This window comes from Felis catus, chromosome C1 (assembly GCF_018350175.1).
Source record: "Felis catus isolate Fca126 chromosome C1, F.catus_Fca126_mat1.0, whole genome shotgun sequence".
NCBI lineage: Eukaryota > Metazoa > Chordata > Mammalia > Carnivora > Felidae > Felis > Felis catus.
The window spans coordinates 186716479-186737368 of record NC_058375.1 but is presented as its reverse complement, the minus strand read 5'-3'; the positions used below and the strand labels follow the sequence as shown (position 1 = coordinate 186737368).

Genomic DNA, 20890 nt, shown 5'->3' with positions numbered 1-20890 from the left:
CATAGAGTTGCCATGTGGCCAAGCAATTCCATCCTAAGTATATACCCAAGAGAAATGAAAACATACATCCACACAAAATGTTGTACACAAATACTCATAGCATCATTATTCATAATAGTCCAAAGGTAGAACCATCCCAAATGTTGATCAACTGAAGAATGGATAAACAAAATGTGCTATATCCATACAATTGAATATTTGACCTTTTAGAAAAAGCAATGAAACTGATGCATGGCACAACCTAGACGAAGCTTAAAGCCATTATGCTAAGTGAAAGAAACTAGGTATAAAAAGCCACATATTGTATGATTCTATTTATGTGAAATAATGTCCAGAATAGGTAAAGCCATAGAGATAGAAAGTAGGTTAGTGGTTGGTACAGCTGATGAGATGAGAAGGGGAAATGAGGAGTGACTGCTAATGGTTATGGGGTTTCTTTTTGGGATGATGAAAATGTTCTGGAATTCAGTAGTGGTGATGGTTGCACAATTTTGTGAAGGAATTAAAAAGCAATGCATTGTCCACTTAATTTTTTTTTAGACCTAATGAGTTTTTTACCTGAATAAACCAAATTCCTTTTTTTCCCAGCCTTTTGCATATGCTCTTTCCTCTTCGAGGAACACTCTTCTCCATACCTTTCCCTACTCCTAATCCCATGTAAGAAATGTAGTCTGCAGAGCTCCAGCCTCATCATCACATAGGACAAGAGTGTTTGAAACAAGATAACAACTTAAAAAATGGCACACCTACCACTTGATTTTTTTTTTTTCCCTATGAGGATTGATCTATTCAGCTTTTCATCTTGAGCCTATTTTGAGTCTGTCCCTTTTGCTATTTCTCTTTATATTTCTAAACAACTATTTAGGATTACATTCAGCTGCATGTAACAGGAGACCTAAAATAAAAATAACTTAAACAAGATATTTTATCATCTGAAAGAAGTCCAGACATAGGTTGTCAGAGATGGAACACTGAAAAAGTTTGTGTCAAGAACTCAGGCTCTATTTTGTAGCTTTGTAATGCTCAGCAAATCATTCCTCATCTTTATGGTCCAAGAGCCCTGTTTGATCTCTAGTCATCATGCCCATTTCCAGCTATAAGAAGGAGAAAGGGAAGGAAGAAGACATGGCCTCTTCAAAGGCACTGGAAATAGCTCATCCCGCCATCTAGAACTTAATCATGTGGCCACACTTACAAGGGAGGCTGGGCTGGGAGATGTATTTTCTTCTTCTTCGTCTTCTTTTTTGAGATGTTTTTTGAGCAGTCATATGTCCAGCTAAAAGTTGGGGATTCTAAGAAAAAGTCAGAGAATAATATCAGGGACAATTGTTAATTTCTGCCACACAGATGTATAATGCTATGGATCTGCCCATTTTATTAATTTGTTTTTTGCATTTTAATATAGTATTATTACCTGTGTCTGGTATCCACCAGTCCATAGCCCCAACTTCTTTCTGCAGATGGTAAACCTTCTGTTTTCTGCTGAATTTAAGTCCAGTCACGTGGCGGTGTAAGGTAAGGGGAGTAGACAAAGGCGGCTACTCCTTTTAAAGACTCCAATAAACTCATGTTTTCCACCCTGCTCCTCACTCCCACCCTTAAAAGAAACCAGTGCCCCAACTTCTGAGCCTTCCCTTAGACCTGCGGTATTAAGTTATGGTTAGCTCTCTGCTGCACCGCAGGGGCTTAGCAGAACAAAGCTAAAACCCCGCCAATTGGTCACCTATCTGCTTTCCTTCTCTCAACATAAGATACTTATCATATGCCATTAACCTTTGTGGAGTTATAACTTTTTTATTTTTAGAATGGAGTTTGGGGAAGACACTTGACCACATGCACACAAAACATGACTTCCATTGTTACGACCAGGTCATGACGATTTCAGTTAATCTTGTGTCTCTTTCTACGGTTGCTAAAGTAAAAATATCATGTCAATGGTTTTTGGGACTTTCATTACCTTCTACTGGTTCAAATCAAACAGGAAACCTGTATTCAGGGCTTTAGCAGTGTCAGTGGCATTTAGTTCCCCCACAAACACATCCTTGACAACAGCTACAGTTCATGGAGAGATTCTTCTGATGAGTAGTTTAAGTACCTTCGTTTAAGTAGATTATTGTAAACTTCTCAATCACTCCACGAGATAGGCATCAGTCATAATTCTTATTTACAGATGTAGAAAACAAGGCTCAGGGTTGAATTATTTGCCCAGCCACACAGCTAATAGAGGGGTATCTTTCTCCAACTGTTTCACATGCATGGTCTATTTGTTCAATGTTAGGGACTTGCAAACCATGTTTTGAGTGTGATTTGTCTCTCATGGTTGTTTTAAGGGTTTACAGACTATGTAAGCCCTGAAACCAGATGCTCCAACCTGCCAGTACCTACCATGCCTTTGGTTTTGCTCTCACCTGTGATTAGCTCCCTCCTGTAGGCCTGAATTTTGGCATCTAGTCCTGTTTGTTACCACAGTGCTAAAGCTCAGCAGAGCACCTGACAACACACATTTACGAATTGTTGACAGGTTCTTAGTCCAGCCAGGTCACATCAGTCACAGCAATCCTTGCCATAGAACAGAAGTATCTTGGATTCAACCTTACCAAAGTTGCTTCTAAATAAATATTCCAAAATCACAGAACAACTTTCATTGTACATGCAAACATCCATTCTAGTTTTTCACATCATCAACTTCAGTATTCTGACTAGATCCAGGAAGCACGGTCGTCCCTGTTCTCATTTCTTCACTTACGTAATACTTAATGCTTACTTACTTGACAAGTACTATCGGATGCTGGGCACTGAGGGGGGGGGGGGGTGTGAATAAGTGAAAAAGGAAGATTTAGCTAAAAAATCAATCACACAGGTCCCTCCAGCAGAAAGGTCTTACTTGAATTTAAAGACTACTCCGGCTGTTTAAATAGACACTGGTGGCATGAATTAGAGTTGGAGTTGAAATGGACAGAACTTGACCCATCAGATGTGAGGGCTGAAGGGAGGGGAGCTGAAACTTTCCAGGGAGGGTAGATGGCACTAATATTTCATGAAGAGAAATGATTGCAGTTTTTGAGCATTTGGAGAAGTTTGAAGTACATGTGAGCCAAACAACAGCCAAAGTGTCCCAGACAAAAAAAAAGAGGAATAGGCCTTTCAATGGTATTCAAAACGCCAGGGGGAAAACTGGAAGGACTAGGACAAGGACTGGAGCCAGAAGCAACTCCAGTGCTTATAGGTTATTAGCATACAACAACCAATGCAACAATAGTCATTGCTTCTCTAAGTTAACAAGGAATCTCATGAAATTTTATTCAACTTCAAGGGTACAGACAAGAAGCCAATTTCACAGTTAACACAAATAATGCAGCAATGGAATTACTGGTTTGGATGGCTGGACTGGAGGTGGTTCAACAACTATCTGTAGTATCAGCTATCCAGTTTTCTCCGCTCTTCAACTGTTTGCCATGCCGGGGTCCGTTACTCCTAACTAGAATGGAAATGAGGTGTATTTACAGAGAAAATATTCTTAAGATGCCAGAGAACACAAAACAGATTTTTGAAGTAATAGAGGCTGCAGTCTGTAATGGGTCACACAATAGGTTTACCTCTAAGTCAAGTGTTTAAGCACAGCCTTCGAAATTTAACTAAAAAAGAAAAAAAAAGGTTTAAACTTTTTTCCCTTCAGTATTGTAAAATGGTCACACAGACCAGAAACTCCTGAAATGGAACAGCTCAACTGTATCTGATAACTTTGTAACACCCCAAATTCACTGTATACACTTAATGCATAGTTCCCAAGCCTGCACTAATACAACCATAAACATTCTGATCATAGTTTGAACAAGGTCTTGGTCCCTCTAGACAGTCTACAAAACAAAGGACTTGGCAGATTTTTTACTGCTGTTTCCTCTAGGGCACTACAAACAGTTGAGCTTTTAATTTATATAAGGTTTTTAAAAGTTACTAAATTGACAGTGACTGAGTGCATCTGTAAAGTATCCTCATCCTTTTTTCAATTATTGGGAGAGAGGAGACTATAATTCTAAAGAAAAAAATATAAATGCATGGAAATCAAAAAGGTTGGATTTGATATGGCTGCTAATTGCCCAGTTAAAACGGGGCGGGGGGGGGGGGGAAGTAGGGAAGGAAAGGGGGTTGGGAAACCTTTCTGATCCACACCAAGTTTCGTAGTTATGTATAACTGTATGGGTAAGACTGGGTTTAGGTCAGGGGTGCCTGGGTGGCCCAGTTGGTCAAGAGGCTGACTCTTCATTTTCAGGTCAGGTCATGATCTCACGGTTTGTGAGATTGAGCCCCACGTCAGGCTCAATGCGTGGACAATGTGGAGCCTGCTTCAGATCCTCTCCCTCTCTCAAAATAAATAAAAATAAAACATTAAAAAAAAAAAAAGATTGGGTTTAGTTCATATCCACTGCAATTCGTTTTTAAACAGAAGCCAATTATAAATTATTTTGAAGTCAAAAGTACTTATCACATCTACTAGAGTCCACCTAAATAAAGCCCACTGAACAACCTATTATTTAATTATATTTTAAACCTTTAGGCCTCAGTAAGCTGATAAACAGAAACACTTTATATCAATACTAAAGGACTACTTACTACTTTACATAAAAAAATCATAGCAAGGCAATTTGCCAGAACTCTCACAAATGCTTTACCTATTTTACATGGCACCTGTAAATAGCATCTGAGGAAAATTTTTACAAAGGTCATTCAGTAGTCCAAGTAATACTGCACACTAAAATTTTGGCATCTGTTACACTTAAAGCCAACCAACAGTTCTGTCATTTCCTGAATCTCCTGTAGTTTCATCAGTAAAATTTCAATACCATTATCTAAGCGTTATGCCTAGCAACTTTAATTATAAACTGCTACACAGGGTTTTAATTCATTTTTATAGATTAGAATTCCAAATGATTCTACTTATGATACAGTTACAATCAACAATCTGTTAAAATCTTCAAAACCAATGGGAAATGATTAAAATACTGCCTCAGGATATGGATACACATAAAGATATATCTGCCAATGAAAATGTTTATCTTTAGGTCCCCTCCCCTTTAAAAAGATACATTAGGTCACAATAGGGGTGATCCCACCCGAGGGCTCCCCCCCAATCACCCTTATTCTTTTTCATGTACAACGCAGATACATCTCTTAGTCACACGCATTTCCTCTCCCCACCATCACTATGCTATGTCAAAATTTCCTGTGGCATTTTTGTATTTGGAGTTCTCGTAAGAACAAACAAATATCTCTAGGATAATACTCCCAGAATAATTAAGAAACTTAGGATCAGCTCTAAACATTTAATTATGGCACTTAAAAGATGACTTATCCTTGGAAACTGACACCAAGTTAGGAAAATCAGCTAACATTATCCAATTATAATTACAAGTACAATTTTAACATCTAGATTAAGCAGTAAATATTTGAGGCCATAGGTGGGCATTGGCAGCCAAGTTCCAAAATTCCACTTATAATTCAAAATGAAAATCTGTAGTCTTTAGGAAGCATTCCCTTTCTTTATACTATCACAGGTGACTTATCCATTTACTATAACATTGTAGTAAGTAAATACTACTTTGTCATTATGAAGAAAAAAACTATGATCAGACAAAGATCATAATGTAGTTCTGGAAGACTACACACTCTTTCACTATACACAGTATATAATAAAATAGGGTACACTTTGTACGACAGTAACATGCAATGGTTTGGCTATAGAAATATTAATGTAGTTTCCGCTACACTGGAATTCTGTGTGGGTGTTACAGTTAGGGAATCATAGGATGAAAAGGACGATTATTAAATGCTTGCACAGTAGAGACGTTGTCTGAATGCATAACGTACAGCTATTCCTAGGTATAAACATGGAATACGCCAAAAAAAAAAAAACAACAAAAAACTAAAGAAGACTGACCTATAACCTAGGCATAATGATGGACTTTATTATTTTTGAAAAAGTCTTTTGAGGACTACAAATTACAAAGTAAAAGCAGATCACTATGTAGAAACCTAGTGAATACATTTTGCCTGTGCATTAAAACTATCAAAGTTATTCCTTTAACAATTTCACCCCATTCATAATGGTATCAGTTATGTTCTTCATAAGGTCACTACACCTTTACTTCAAATTATATTACACATATTCCCTCAAGATGAACTTTTAAACACCGAATTCTTGGCTCCTAAGAACGGCACCTTTGAAAGGGGCAATTTCCATTCAGTCTGGTGGCATCATTCTAAGTTGGTTTCTTTTCCCAACAAAAAAAAAACCCTTTCAAAATGTTCACTTTATTAATATGAAGTCTCTCCACCAAAGTGGTGGTCATTTTTTGTTTTCTAATGACTACATATATATATATATATATATATATATATATATATATATATATATATATATATATATATAACATATATATAATATATATATGGGTAGCAGCAAGAAAAGAAAGATGGAAATTAAAAGGCAGCCATTGAAATAAATGGATCAATTGTATATAAGAGATATTTGGCTCATGGCAATTTAAAAAGATGGAAACTAGGGTATGTTAATAGCCAGATGCTTGAGTTATTTAAAAGGATGTCAAAAGAATGAAGTTGATCCAACATGATCAAGTGGGGATGTATCATCATTGCACTTCATTCTTTACAACAAATACTCTAAGGCAAGAGGAAATGAGTTACATTTAGAGTCTCAGAACATGCTGACCACTTAATATTTAACAACTTCCTGGGATTTGATAGTCACTTTCTTTACTCATACTATTTTTATTTTTTTAAAAAAGTAATCTCTGCACCCAATGTGAGGCTCGAATCCATGGTGAGATTAAGATTCACATGCTCTCTTCTAACTGAGCCAGGTAGGCACTCACATTATTTTATGAGTCCCTTTCCTTTCAATCTAAGTGCATGACAAGCGTAAAATACTTTAAATGACAAGATTTTTCTAAGGTACATTTGAAAATGGCTGTATGAAAAGAATATCCATTGGTTTTGCCTGGAAAGATACAAACTGAATGCAAAAGTTTTTAATGAGAACAAGCTCAACTTTCTTCTTCCCACCACCTCTGTCATACACAATTTCCCAAACAACTCACTTTCAAGCTTGTTCTCCATGGCTTTACTAAAGAATAAAAACCAGAAAGCAAACAATTGAGCTCAAGGACATCCAGGGTTAAAAATGCAAGAAAATACCAACATGCAAGCAATGGTCCAAATACTCAAGATTCATGTTAATGAATTCAATTACTGTATATGAGATTTTCATTGATGAGCAGGGCTTTGGGCATACCAAATTATCACACAAATCATTGCCTTTTGAGACTTTGGATACTTTTACAGTTTAATTTGCAAACAGAATTTTTATAACAAATTATTTTTAACCAAATCATATCTTGAAAACTGTTTATATAGAAAACCCAGGGAATAAAGTGAACTGTTCATTGTGGAAGGCCTTAAATTACATTATTACAGTAGAAAATACAGGAGGTAGAAGATAACTGAAAAGACTAATGCAACATTAGATTCAAATCTATAGCTCCTGTAGCTACTTAAAACATGGTTTTAGAAACTAAACCCAACATTTCCAGTAACCATAGAAACATTTAAAATAAAATTTGCCATGAAAGCCCTTATATCATGCTTGATATAGGGAGGTAGGAAGATGTAAGAACCAGGACACATGAGACATGACATTTTATCTACAACTCCTGTTTGCTTTACTGAGGGTGTAGTTTCAAAATTCAGTCACCTTCTTCAGCTTCAGACTCAGATTCTAGAAAAGGGGAAAAGATGCAGTCAAGCATTATATAATAAAAGAAAACAAAAGTCCCCATTTATAACTGAAGATTTTTAATATAATTAAGATATATTATTAATAATCCCCCACTTATGAGGATATTCATAAGCCTTCATTTATAAATCTCAAAATTCATGAATATTAAAGTCTCAATCTTTTCAATTTTCCTCCTCAGAATGTCTAATGGCCACGCCATCAAAATACTTCAATATTTAAAGTCAAGCTCTCCCTACCTGCCTTAAAGTAAATATTTGCAGATCTGTCAGAAATGAATGAAAGTCTGTATTCAAGGTACAAAATGGTATATGAATAAAAAAAGGTGGCATATACAATGGCCACATTAAAATTAGTTCTCCGGCTTACCAAACAAACTGCACCAAGTAAAAGACTTACCTTCTTCGGCATTTTTGAGCCACTCTACAAACTTTTTCATTTGCTCAAGGAAGACACTTTTCCCCTTTGCAACATGAGCATCTTTATACCACTTCAGAATGGGCTCTTCACTCAGGACTTCAGCTAAAAAGAGAGTCATCATTACATCTGGGAGTTTTTCAGGCAGAGTCAGATGCCACGTAAGGTACAGATGTGTGCATGGTAAAAAATAGCCTACTGAAGTCAAGTAAAAACAGTAATTGTATTCAGAACACTCAACTGGTTTCTTCAACTTTTAAAGAAAAATAGAAAAGATAAAATGAGAAATCTACATAAAGAAATGTTTTGTCAACTTCTTGCCAACATAGGAACCTACAGCTAGGAAAAACACTCACTAAACCAGTGACTTTCTCAACTGAAGGCAACTTTACACACCCCATCCCCGTGCTGGGACATCTGACAATGTTTAGAGACATTCTTGATTGTTACACTGAGGAGAAATGCTACTCAATAGTCTATAAGGCACAGGATTGTTACAAACAAGAGTTAAATGGCGCAAAATATCTGGAATACCAAGGTTGAGAAACCTTGTGATTAAGTAATCAGTGATACTTGATCAATAATTCATTAAACTCAGCAGGTTAAGCATCTGACTCTTGGTTTCGGCTCAGGTCATGATCTCATAGGTTCTGAGCTTAAGCTGATAGTGTGGAGCCTGCTTGGGATCCTCCCAGCTTGCATGCGTGTGCACACTCTCTCTCTCCCTTAAAAAAAAAAAAAAAAAAAAAAAAACAACAACAAAAAACACCAAAACCCAACAAACAAAAAACCAGGGGTGCCTGGGTGGCTCAGTCTGTTGAGTGTCCAACTTTGGCTCAGGTCATGACCTCAGTTTTTGAGTTCAAGCTGTGCATCTGGCTCACTGCTTTCAGCACAGAATCCACTTCAGATCCTCTGTTCCTCTATCTCTGCCTCTTGCCCACTCACGAGCATGCTCTCAAAAACAGATGTTTAAAAACACCCAAACATTATTAACAACGATAGTAATCTACATATATTGCAATGGGCTCTCTCCCAAAAAAGTCCTTATCTTTATTAACCACTTTAGATCAGTTTTCTGAAATAGGGATCACAGAAAAGGGAATAACTGAAATAGAAGGTTTTACCAGAGCATTTTGAACTGATCTTGAAGGACAAGATGGCTAATGGGGTAGAGTGAAGAAGGGAAGTCAACTTGTCATGGGCCAAAGACTACAAGAGATGTGAAGAGTGTGTCTGGGGAAGAGAACTGGTAGAGAACAGGAGACAGAGTTTGAGGCCACACCAAGAAGGTTTTAGATTTTAACTTATTAATAAGGTTTAAAGATGTTTTGGATATTAATACACTAAAAAGCACCCAATTCAATTAGAGACAATTCAGTCCTATGATTAGAGTAAAATATTTTATGGAGCTAATGTCCAGACTCACTGAAATTATTAGAGGAGTATTTTTGGATTTTTATTAAATGTATTCACAAAATCCAAAATTTAAATTACCTTTATAAAAAAGCACCACTATTTTCTGGAAGGCTTTCATGAAATGAATGTTGTCATAGCAATACTCCTGAATCTTCAGTAACAGAGTCAGCTCAGACTGACCTTGAGTAGTAAAGGCAGCAAGTAGAGGGCTGTATTGCTTTTAAAGGGAAAAGAGAAAAAATGTAGTCACTTCTTATAATGACCAGCCATTTCAAAATTCCTAAAATACAGAACATAACAGATCTTTCAAAATCACTGTAAATTATATTCTATGTAATGGAAACTTAAATTAAGCAGAAGGCTCTCTAAGCAACTAAGCCAACCAAGCTATACTGTCTGCACCAGGGATTCCAGACAACTGTCAATACAATGTTAATATTTTAGAGAATAAATAAGGAATGCTCATATTTTCCAATACTCCCTCAAAAGCAAACAACAAATTTCAGGCCAATGCTACTTTTAAACATGTATTTGTTTTTAAACCGTGAGCCAAAGAAAGGTGAAGTCAGACTTACCTTCAAGTGCTTGATGGCTTGCTCCGCTACAAGCTCCTCCTTTTTGTTCCATTCCACAGTGCTCATTACGCTGGACCAGACTATTCCAATGACAACGGGTTCTGGGATGTTGTTTTTTTTCATCTCCTCCTTGACATACAAAATTATCTGCAAAAAGAATCCCAATTTAGTAAATCAGTTTTGATATGTATACTCTACGCATCAATCTTAGACCTTTTACAAAAACATAAAAACACAACTGGCAATGGAACCACACGTGTACCACATATAATTAGAGAACTTTTAGAACTGGAAGGGATGGACCTCTAGTCCAAGCCTTAATTTACACACAGGCAAACCAGCTGGAAAAGGATGGAGATGGAAACATAAAACCTATTCAACTGGCTTGAACCCTACAAAATCCCCAAGCCCTATAATTTCTGGGCACTAGTAAAGCATTAAATGTGAAAAAGGCTAATGAAAAGCCCCAGCACATAATTCAACAGCCACTAATTAAAACTCACTCTGGTGAAATACCTTAAAGCTTCTCAAGTGAATAAAAAATCATAGAGATGGCTTATTTTTTCCAAAATTTTATTTAAGTTCTAGTTAGTTCGTAAAGATGGTTTAAACAAAAATATCTTACATCCTTAAATGGATCACCACGGGACATCTGTTCTTGAAGTTCTTTCTGGAGTTCCTTTCGAGCTCCTATGGTTTGTTGATTCCGAACATATTCTGAAAGTTCTTTCAAGCCTGCCTCAGTAAAATACTTCGTGAAGTGTTCAACACTTTGTTTATTGGCAGGAAAAAGTTCCTGAAAGGAGAATTTAATCTGGTCAAGTGGCCTTTAAATTGTATCAATAAAAAACCACTTCTTTTCACAGATTAGAAATGAGAAAGTTCCCTTGTTACACTTTAAGTGTTGGCAAGAAGGGGAAGAATGAAAAAAGTTACAAACCATCAGTCTGTTATCCATGCTGACTTTCCGAAGACTTGCAGCTACTGCATTGATGTCTTTTTCATTTATCCATGATTTAAAGAGCTTTACAGCAAAAGCTGCTGAAACCCCTGTAGAACAAAAGAGCTTACTTAGCAGAAACAAGTGGATTTCAACCATTCTATCTCCCCATTTCAACCACAGACTTACTCCCTTTATCCCCAAACTTCCCTCTGCCACTAAGCTGCTTACCATTTCACTCCAATTTCTCTATTGTCTCATTTGCTAGTTAGGTACTTTTAGTTATTAAACTGCTTTCTAATGTGTAAAATGAGTGTAACAGTTCTTACACTTGACAGGGCTGTTGTGGGAAATAGGGCACATTAAGCACTCAGTAGTCTAGTTTTAAAAAAGTTTTGTTTTTATTTTAACAGAATTATTTAACTATGAAAATTACATCAGGCAACTTATTTTCTTTTTGGCTTGACATTTTCCCTAAAGTCACTTTCTCTGACTTTCCCAAGTCTCCCAATTGGAATTAATCTTTCTGGGTTTCCCTGGCATTTCTCTTTTTAAGTTATAACCACATCTGGTATATACCTAAAGATAGCCAAAGGTATATATTAAATATCTAATGAGTTTTATTTTATTAAATTTAAAGATAGTTAAAAAACTAAGACTATTACACAAATTAAATCTATGTAAGTTATATCCTAGTTTTTTTATCAGTACATCTTTCATGCTCTTTGGTATCCTCACCTTCACACAACTAAAGACAATTCTTTACTAAAGGCTGATTACCTTCTTTAACCAAATTCTCATTATAAAGGCTATTAAGAATGGATGCATTAAGTGTTCCATTAGCCAGAAGAACACCAGTCAACATAGCCAGCTTGTTCCTCTCCGACTCTGAAAAACCCTTTAAGAACAGCAGCAGCTATAAAAGTAAATAGTTAAAGGTTAAAAGAGCAACTGTATTATATAAAGAGACATAGTAAAGCAAACTATACTGATTAAAAGTGTGGGCTCTGGGGTCTAACCATCCAAGTTTTAGTCTCAGTTATAGTAACATTAGCTGAGTGATCCTGAGCAAGTTACTTATCCTCTGTGCCTCAGTTTCCTCATATATATATATATATGTGGATAATAAAACTTGCCTCACAGGGTTTCTGTATTACATGAGTTAATAATTAGAACAGGTTGAAACCTGATGTTACTATTAACATTACTACATCTTTTCATCTACCTATATACAGACTATCTTAAGACTTCAATAGCAAGTATGCTAAATTTCTTTCTCAATCTGCTTAGCTCTGATCTTACTGTATCTTTTGAACAAACCCCATTTTGGTCTTTAGTTTTTTGCCACTTGTTTGGACACAAAGCTAGGAAACACTGTGTAGCAAATTAAACTAAATGATACACCCCCAAATCACATTTCAATGACAGTCTACCTAAATACCTAAAATCCTCTCAAATCTGTGGCAAAATTAAGATTTAATGTTCCCCTCTTTGACCCCAACCTTCTGTATCCACAAAGCATACTGTTGTTCATACCTTTTTTACCTCATCTTCAAAACCTTTCTCCAGGTATTTGTAGCGCCTGATTAACTTGTTAAAAACCTATGAAGAACAGTAATGGAATTTAATAACTTGGTATCTACAGATGCCAGATTCCTAAAAGATCTGAGTATCTCATAGTATCTTTAGAGCATCAAAGAAGGGAAACTTCCACTGGATATAAGAATTTACAAGCTATTTAAAAAGCCCACTTGGGAAGAATCTGTCAACTCTCAAAACTTACAATATAACACTTTAATAGCCACCCACGATAGATTTTTATTGCCAGATATTAAAGCAAGGACTATTTATTGCTTAAATACAAGTCATTTATCCATCTGTAGGATTATTAACAGAATAAGATCAGAGAATATTAGTTCTACTTTCCCAAAGACAGGTAACAAATTTCTAGGTTAGGAGCACTTGAATTCTTTGCTTACAATAACACAAACTATGTATGAAACCTTTGAATGAAATTTTGATTGGTAAGCTAATCTGCCTATTAACTCATTCATCTTTAAAAAGTTACAGGCAGGGGCGCCTGGGTGGCTCAGTCGGTTAAGCGTCCAACTTCGGCTCAGGTCATGATCTCACAGTTCGTGGGTTCAAGCCCCGCGTCGGGCTCTGTGCTGACAGCTCAGAGCCTGGAGCCTGGTTCAGATTCTGTGTCTCCCTCTCTCTCTGCCCCTCCCCTGCTCATGCTCTGTCTCAAAAATAAATAAACACTAAAAAAAATTAAAAATAAAATAAAATAAAAAGTTACAGGCAGAAATAATTGAATGAAATGACAAGGAAATGATTTTCCTTTTCAGTTTGAGGGTTTTCCTTAAAAATGGATTAATTCCAAAGGGACAAACAGGAAAATAATTCAATCTTTTCTACTTTGTTTTCCTCAACACATTTGAAATTTCTAGTTCATTAATATTACACCAAAAATTATCTCTAAATCTTCAGTTCAGATTCCTTCAACTTTCTATTTGCAACCTCTTAAAAGCAGACTACTCCTATTCAGACGGATAATAGCTAACTGAAATATATAGTTTCATTTACCTGAGCAAATGCTTGCATGGTTTCTAGGTCTTCTTGTGCTGCGAACACACAGACATCTGTACGCATCATGTCATCTGCCAGTGTACCACCTGGGGCTAAGGTATATTTTACAAAAAATTTGCAATGACCTTCATTTAAAATTAGTAATTATTTCAATCTTACTTTCTGGAAGGATTCTCATTATAAAATAAAATGATACAAATTCTAAAAGATGATCTGAGAGCAAAGTTACTATCTCAAAAGCAACATGGTTGGTTGGTGAATAAAGTGAAACAACTTGAGAGAATAACCCCCTTCAGCAACCCAGTTAAACTCACTGCATTAACCATTCAACAGTACCAAATCTGTCACTCAAGTGGAGATGTTTTAAGTTGCTTTTGATAATGTAACTTTCCATACAGAAAACAACCCTTCAAGCTTCCTAAGAGGCTGGGCCATAAAAACTTACAAGTTAGTCTTTATCTTTCATATACAGTTGTAAGTATTTATGGATAAAGTGAGTCTGATATACACTTTGAAATATGGGGGAGGGGGATGAAGTCAGGGGGGACACAGCCAGACTAAGACTGTTAACAATTAAGTAGGGTAACAGCCAAGAAGTTCATTTTACTATTCTCTTTAGGATATATTTGAAAATTTCCTTAGTAAAGGTTTAAGAAAGGATTTTAAAAGCAGATTTAGGGTTAGTATTGTAAGTAGAAAATAGGTATTTCTTACTACAAACTGCTAATATAATGGAATATATTAGAACATATGAACGTTAAGTTCCTTGGTTCCACCATTGAGTAATTATTTGACTGCATGTAAGTTACTGAAGCCTTTTAAGCTTCCATTCTGCAGGCTTACAAATAAGAGTTCTGATTCTATCAGCTTGGCCCTGAGGATCAATATCATATCACTGTGAAAACATTTTGAAATGTCTTAAAGAGCTATGGAAATGAAATTATCATCATCATTTGAAGATATTTAACTAAATGGCACATTCTTTTAAGACATCCTGAGCTGGTGAGGGTGGAGGTGGAGCAGTGCTGTGCAACAGAAATATAATGTGAGCCACATGATGTAATTTTATATCTTCTAGTAACTTCATTAACAATATTAAAAACAGGGACACCTGGGTGGCTCAGTTAAGTGCCCAACTTTTGATTCCGGCTAGGGTCATGATCTTGCAGTTTTAAGAACCCCACGTGTGTCAGGGCTCTCTGCTGGGCGTGGAGCCTACTTAAGAGTTCCTCAGAGGGTGCCTAGGGTGGCTCAGTCAGTTAAGCGTCCAACTCTTGATTTTGGCTCAGGTCATGATCTCACACTTCATGAGTTTGAGCCCCACACTGGGTTCTGTGCAGAGCCTGCTTGGGATTCTCTCACTGTGCCCCACCCCCCAAAAGATAAATAAACATTAAGAAAACCTGTAAACTGTCTTAGTTATTCCTTATAAAAAAATGAATTTCTCTGCCCCTCTCCCTGGTTCAGGCTCTTTCTCCCCCCCCCCCAAAAAAGGTGCAATTTTAATATACTCTAATCCAACATATCAAAAATATTGATTCTAACATTTCAGTATTCAAAATATTATTGACATGTCTTACATTCTTTTTTATATCAAGTCTTTAAAATTCAATGTATATTTGACACTTATAGGACATCTCAATTTAGATTAGCCACACTCTAAGTGATTGTGGCTAATGTACTGAAGAATGTAGGATTAGTCCTCAGGCATACAGAAGTAGTATTTCATAAGACTACGTAAGAGGCTAAGATTTCTCCATTAATGGAGAGTGTTCAAACACAGTTTGGAAAAATTACTGATTGGGGATGTAGTAGGGATGTACATATCATAAAAGTCATCTCCAAATGTTATGATTTTCTAACAGATTTCAACTATAAAGCTAGACAGAGCAAGATAATTTGCTAAACTACTATGACCTGGGGGCGGGGGGAATGGAAAAATCCTAAGAAAGTAAAAAAGCCAAAAACAAAGCCACCCCAATTTGACAGGTTTGTCAAATAGTCCATGTTCTGGATTCCACATAATCTCTATACATCACATTTCCCACAAAACCCAGACACTTACCCAGCATTCCGCCAGCCACCAGAATGTCAAAGAGTGTTTCTGCATATCGGCGGTAATCAAGTTTTGCTCCAGAAGCATCAAGAAACTTTGCTACTGCTTCCAAATCAGTACCAGTTTCAGTTAAGCCTTGAATAATACAGTCTTGAAACTGAGTAGGGTCAAACCTCTCTTTTTCATCTGGGGGGAAAACCCCACAACATTTAGTTTTAAAAGGCTTACCAAAATGCCATGAAACCACCACCTTATGAAAGTGTAACTACTGAATAAGTTAACCACATGTATCACAATCTCATTTATTTCAACACCTGAAAAAAACAAAACACAAAGCTTACCCAAGACCTGCAATGCAAGCAGACACAATAAAAGACTACACATATCCTCTGCAAATGCAAGGCATGACTGCCTAGTCACAAGAATTGTGTGGCTTTTCTCCTACTATTTTTTTCACACAAGTCTCATAAATGATGAGTTAAATGAGCTAGTGTGTTCCTACTGCCAGGAGGCAATTTCTACTCCAAATGCTCTCCTATTGCCTCTGGGCTCTTCTGAAATTTAGGACATCCTCTAAACTTCAGGTAAATTTTATTCTTGAGTGAAATTCTGTCTAAATGCTGGAGCTCTTGATTCTTTTCTTTAAATGCCCATAACACTTTATGTTTGTTTTAAATCATTCATTTGGTACTTAACAGTGCTTTAGGGACATACCCAGCTTTGTTGACTTCCCTATCTAGGTTAGATGCTACCTTAATTTTCACACAGCCCTAGAGTGACCAACTCCTCCCTGTCTGCCCAAGACTTTGTGTTAGCACTAAAAAGCCTAGGTCCTGGGAACTGTCTTCAGCCCCAGGCAAACTGGGATGATTGTTCACGCTACCCAGGACCCCACCATGAGGAACTAGGAGGGCATGAGTTATCTCAATGTGGAACTGGGGAAGTGACACCTCTTCCTGATGCTAATAACAATAAAATGACTTGGTATCACCACATCCTCAAGGGGATACAGACTTTGCCCTATTACTGCTGAATTGCTCAGTTTCCAACTCCTCTTCCTCCTCTTGAGAAAATTAATTTAGCAGGTTAAATCTAAAGAAATCTGAAAAGACTAGAATCAAATCACTGTTTAGTCTCCCCACTACAAGAGGACGGTCTATGATCAGGGATTACAAAAGATTATGTAATATATATCTCAAACTGTCTGTTACCCAGGGTAGAAAAAAACAATTTATAACCCGTAGCTGACCCAGTTCTATTTCCTCAAAATCTCCTGTAAAATAAGGTCAATATGGTTTTTGAACAATAACACTGAAAAATCCTGGTGAAAGTATTAAGCCCAATACAAAATATATCTGAGACCACACCCCACTTAACTTTGTGTCACCAATAAGTGCTTTGCTACAGAATATTCACCTAACTACCCACTAATAGAGAGAAGCAGTTAACAGAATTCTAGTGCTTGTCTGTGAGAAATATTTAATTTCAAAAGACATTACAGTGTGAACTCTGTTCCATAATTAGCTTCCATGTGTAAAGTCTGGTTTTTCTCTCAGAAATCTTCACAAAGTTTGGGAAAAACCAGCAATTGCATTAGGAGCTCCCTTTCATAAATTAACTTTTCCCCTCAAGCAAGTCTGCTTAAATAAAATTTAGCTAGTGAAAATGCACTCCATACTTAAAAAAAAAAAAAAGGCACTTTATCCTCAAAATAAAAAGACCATTCACTATAGAGATATATATGTTGATACTAAAAACTAAAGGCTTAGAAAAGCAGTAAAAATACTAAGGGTATATCTGAAATGGCAGTCAACTAGAAATTCAAGTTCCTTTCTGATATTTTGTCTCAAAAGATTTACTATTAAGCAATTGCCTGGCAGAAAAACCAAGATATCAAAGTTGTTCTGGAAGTTTGGAGAGAGACTTTAAAACATATTTACCTCTTTTTCTGGTTTTAAAACGCTGGCCTGATAGCGTTGGCTTTTGCTGCTTTTGATTATTCATAAAAGACACCCTAAGAAAAGGAAAATAAAGCCTTAAAAATATCAGTGCCATAACATTTTGTTCTAAAAACAAAGCATCAAACTTTGGTGTAGTCACAATATAAATCAAATATAACACTTTCAGCCTGGCAGTACCTGGGGCAGACACCAAGAATTAATGTAACTTCAAATCCTGCATTTCTCCCTACAAGAAACTCTGAAGATGTACGGTGAAGTACACTTTTAAAAGACCTTATAGCAGCACCATAGTGACTAGGGGCAAATCACTCATCATAAACATAATTGTTTGGTTTCCTCCTCGTTCCTCTTTGAATTCGCCTGCATATTCCACTACTTCTAAGCACCACAGAAGTCTAAGCGAGATTGCCACCATTGCCGCGAGGTATCCAAAACGTGTACGTCGATTATCAGACACCGTCAAAGGGTGAATCCTTTCTACCGTGGGCCTGTGAGCAGCACCACCCTATGAAGTTGTGCCCGTGACTGCAGCGGCCGCTTGCACCACTCCAGCCTGCAAAATGAACTGAGAGCCGGCCTAGCCTCCTTTGCCCCGTACCCTGCAATCCAAGTCTCCTCCCCGAGCACGTGTCTCCCTATCCACACCCTTCCTGTGTCTGCCGCTCGAACGAGATAACCCACCCCCCACCCAGAACCCCCTCGGCCCTTGCGGGGCGCCGCAGGGGCGAGCTCTCGGCCCGCAGCCCCTTCTCCACTGACCCCGTCGCCGGTGGTGGCGGCCGCCGCAACGAGCGGACCACAGGCGCCGAGGCGCTTCGCGCCGGGGGCCCCGCCGCCCCGTACATCCGCCCGCCCTCCAGCGAAAGCAGCGGTGGTGGAGGCGGCCGCAGAGGTGGTGGCTGCTCCCCCGCCCCTCCCGCCAGAACCCCCCACGCGTACATCACCCAACAGAGGCCGCAGCGGCTTTGTTACCCAGGCCAGGCAAGGCCGCTGGGGGGAGGGGGGTCCCTCGGTCTCTGGCGCCGCAGCGCACCCCCGGGCCCCACGTCCCGGTCCGGGCCGCAGACCCTCGACCTCCCTGCTGAGGTGGTGGCAGTGGCCCTCGAATCCAGGCCCCGGATCCGGCCTGGCCTCAGGCGGCGGCTCAGACCCATTCAAGCCGGGCCACACCAGACCTGCCGGCCCCTACCCCCCTGCCCTGTCTGGCGACTGAGGGCCACAACCTCGTCCCGGGACAGGCGAGCGTCGCGCCTCACCGACTTTAAGGCGAAGAGAAAAGAGCCAGAAATCCCCGATGTGGCAGCAACTGCGGCGGTGTCTCCTCTGCGACCGGAACTAACGCGAGGAGGAGGGAAGCGGTGTCACCCCCGCCCCGGCCGGCCTCCTATCGCGAGATTTCTTCCACAAGCGTCCTCCCCGCGTCCCTCCTAGACGAGGCCTTGAGCCTCCGCCTTTTCCATTCCTTGGGATTCGGGGTGGGAAAGTAGGAAAGGACAGGGAGAAGGGTTTTCAAGTCTTCTTTGTTCCTTTATTGGGTTCAAGGTTTTGCGGAAACTTATCCTATCCTAGCCTGTCTTTCTTCCTTCTCTGCCCCTTGCGGCCTCGTAGCACACGGAGGGGTTAGAAGAACAAATACCCCGCCCCCCCATCCCCGCCAATCCTGAAGAATTTGGATACGGCCGCCCGGAGTCCCTCCCAGTAGACCCCCCCCCCCCCCGCCGGAAGTCGAAGCCTGAGTACTTGGTGCACTCGGGCCCTTTCTAGGGCGGTGGCTGAGCTTGGCCAAGGGTCCTTAGCTGACCTCCGCTCCCGTTGGGGTTGGTAGAACTCGCTCAGGCTGGTCCGAAGCGGGGCGACTTTGCTTTGCGGTGCTGCTGGCTGGCTGGGGTCGTGCACTGCCTCTCTTAGGAGGTTGGGAGATCCAGATGGAAGGTTCAGAAGAAAATTCTGCCTCCAACTGTGGCCGCTACTCCTTGCAGCGGTCTTTTGTCGTTTTCTCCTGAGTGTGGTCCTTGCGGGGACCTGGAGAGCCTCAGAATCCCTTGGAGGACTTTTTAAAACACAGATTGCTGGGTCTGACCCGCACAGTTATGCAGATCTGTTGTAGGACTCAAAAATGTGCTTTTCTAACAAGTTCCCTCTGATGCTGATGATGCTGGTCTAGGGACTACACTTTTGAGAACCACTGAATTAGAGGATGTATCATCAGAGAGTTGAGGGACAAGGTAACGCGTGTGAAAAGCACTGTGGGCATTAAAACTGCAGAGATGCACAATGTCTCCAAGATCTAGCCTCATGTTTTTATTCCGTTTGTATCTTAGTTTGTTTGCCTCTCCATTGTTATTATCCTTCTACCAAAAAATCCCACCCAAACCCTAAAAACAGGATCTGTTGCTACAGTCATCTTCCCTGCACTCTGCTTCTCTCCCTTATCAAACATTTTTGGTAAATCAGTTTATATTAGTTGATTTATTTAACTATCTGACCTCTGCTGCCTTCCCCTCTCAACATCGTGGACAATTACTTTCTCAGAGTTCTTCCTCAGAATTATTGCCAAATCCAGTGATCCTCATCTTCCTTTCCTCCTCTGAGCATTTAGAACATTACCCATCTCCTTAAAAACTTCGTTCCAATTATCCTGGTTACCTCCCTGGATAGTCCTTTGCAATTGCTGTTCCTCTTTTCTGTGCTCATTCCTTTTATCTTATTCCACCTTGCTTTCTTACCTTATACATTCGTAGGGATTTAACTTTGATTTTTTTTATTTTTTAAATTAAAAAAAAAGTTTGTTTTTGAGAGAGAGCATGCATGAGCAGGGGAGGGGCAGAGAGAGAGGGAGACAGAATCCAAAGCAGGCTACAGGCTCCTAGCTGTCTGCACAGAGCCCAACACGGGGCTAGAACCCACAAACAGATCATGACCTGAGCTGGTCAGACACTTAACTAAGCTACCCAGGTGCCCCTGGATTTAACTTAAAAAATTTTTTTTCTAATGTTTATTTTGGAGACAGAGACAGAGCATGAACAGGGGAGGGGCAGAGAGAGAGGGAGACACAGAATCTGAAACAGGCTCCAGGCTGTGAGCTGTCAGCACAGAGCCTGATGCGGGGCTCGAACCCAC

At 39.0% G+C, this 20890-nt stretch overlaps 1 protein-coding gene across 5 annotated transcripts; it reads right to left on the bottom strand.

Annotated features, from left to right (window-relative positions):
• Positions 1–3275: 3275 nt before the first annotated feature.
• On the bottom strand, positions 3276–19310 carry BZW1 (basic leucine zipper and W2 domains 1). Of its 5 annotated transcripts, none has more exons than XM_023259594.2 (12): positions 18994–19310; positions 17750–17823; positions 15819–15995; positions 13751–13845; positions 12698–12763; positions 11942–12077; positions 11162–11271; positions 10847–11017; positions 10222–10368; positions 9725–9863; positions 8210–8332; positions 3276–7792 (listed from the first exon to the last, which is right to left on the bottom strand). In XM_023259594.2, the coding sequence occupies exons 2-12, from the start codon at positions 17811–17813 to the stop codon at positions 7761–7763; spliced, it is 1260 nt and encodes a 419-aa protein (XP_023115362.2). In that variant the 5' UTR covers positions 17814–17823; positions 18994–19310; the 3' UTR covers positions 3276–7760. The 5 variants fall into 5 exon arrangements, with proteins under 5 accessions (XP_023115362.2, XP_023115363.2, XP_023115361.2 ...); XM_023259595.2 differs by having other exon boundaries at positions 19031–19310; XM_023259593.2 differs by having other exon boundaries at positions 19027–19308.
• Between the last annotated feature and the right edge of the window lie 1580 nt (positions 19311–20890).

Bases quoted from the DNA above. Each gene is read 5' to 3' on its own strand.
- BZW1 (XM_045034257.1), bottom strand. From the start codon at position 18,615: ATGTACGGGGCGGCGGGGCCCCCGGCGCGAAGCGCCTCGGCGCCTGTG. The intron at 13,846-15,818 runs GTAAGTGTCTGG...AATATACCTTAG, and splicing joins GGTGGCTGGCGGAATGCTGG to CCCCAGGTGGTACACTGGCA. The intron at 7,793-8,209 runs GTAAGTCTTTTA...CCCCTTTTCTAG, and splicing joins GCTCAAAAATGCCGAAGAAG to AATCTGAGTCTGAAGCTGAA.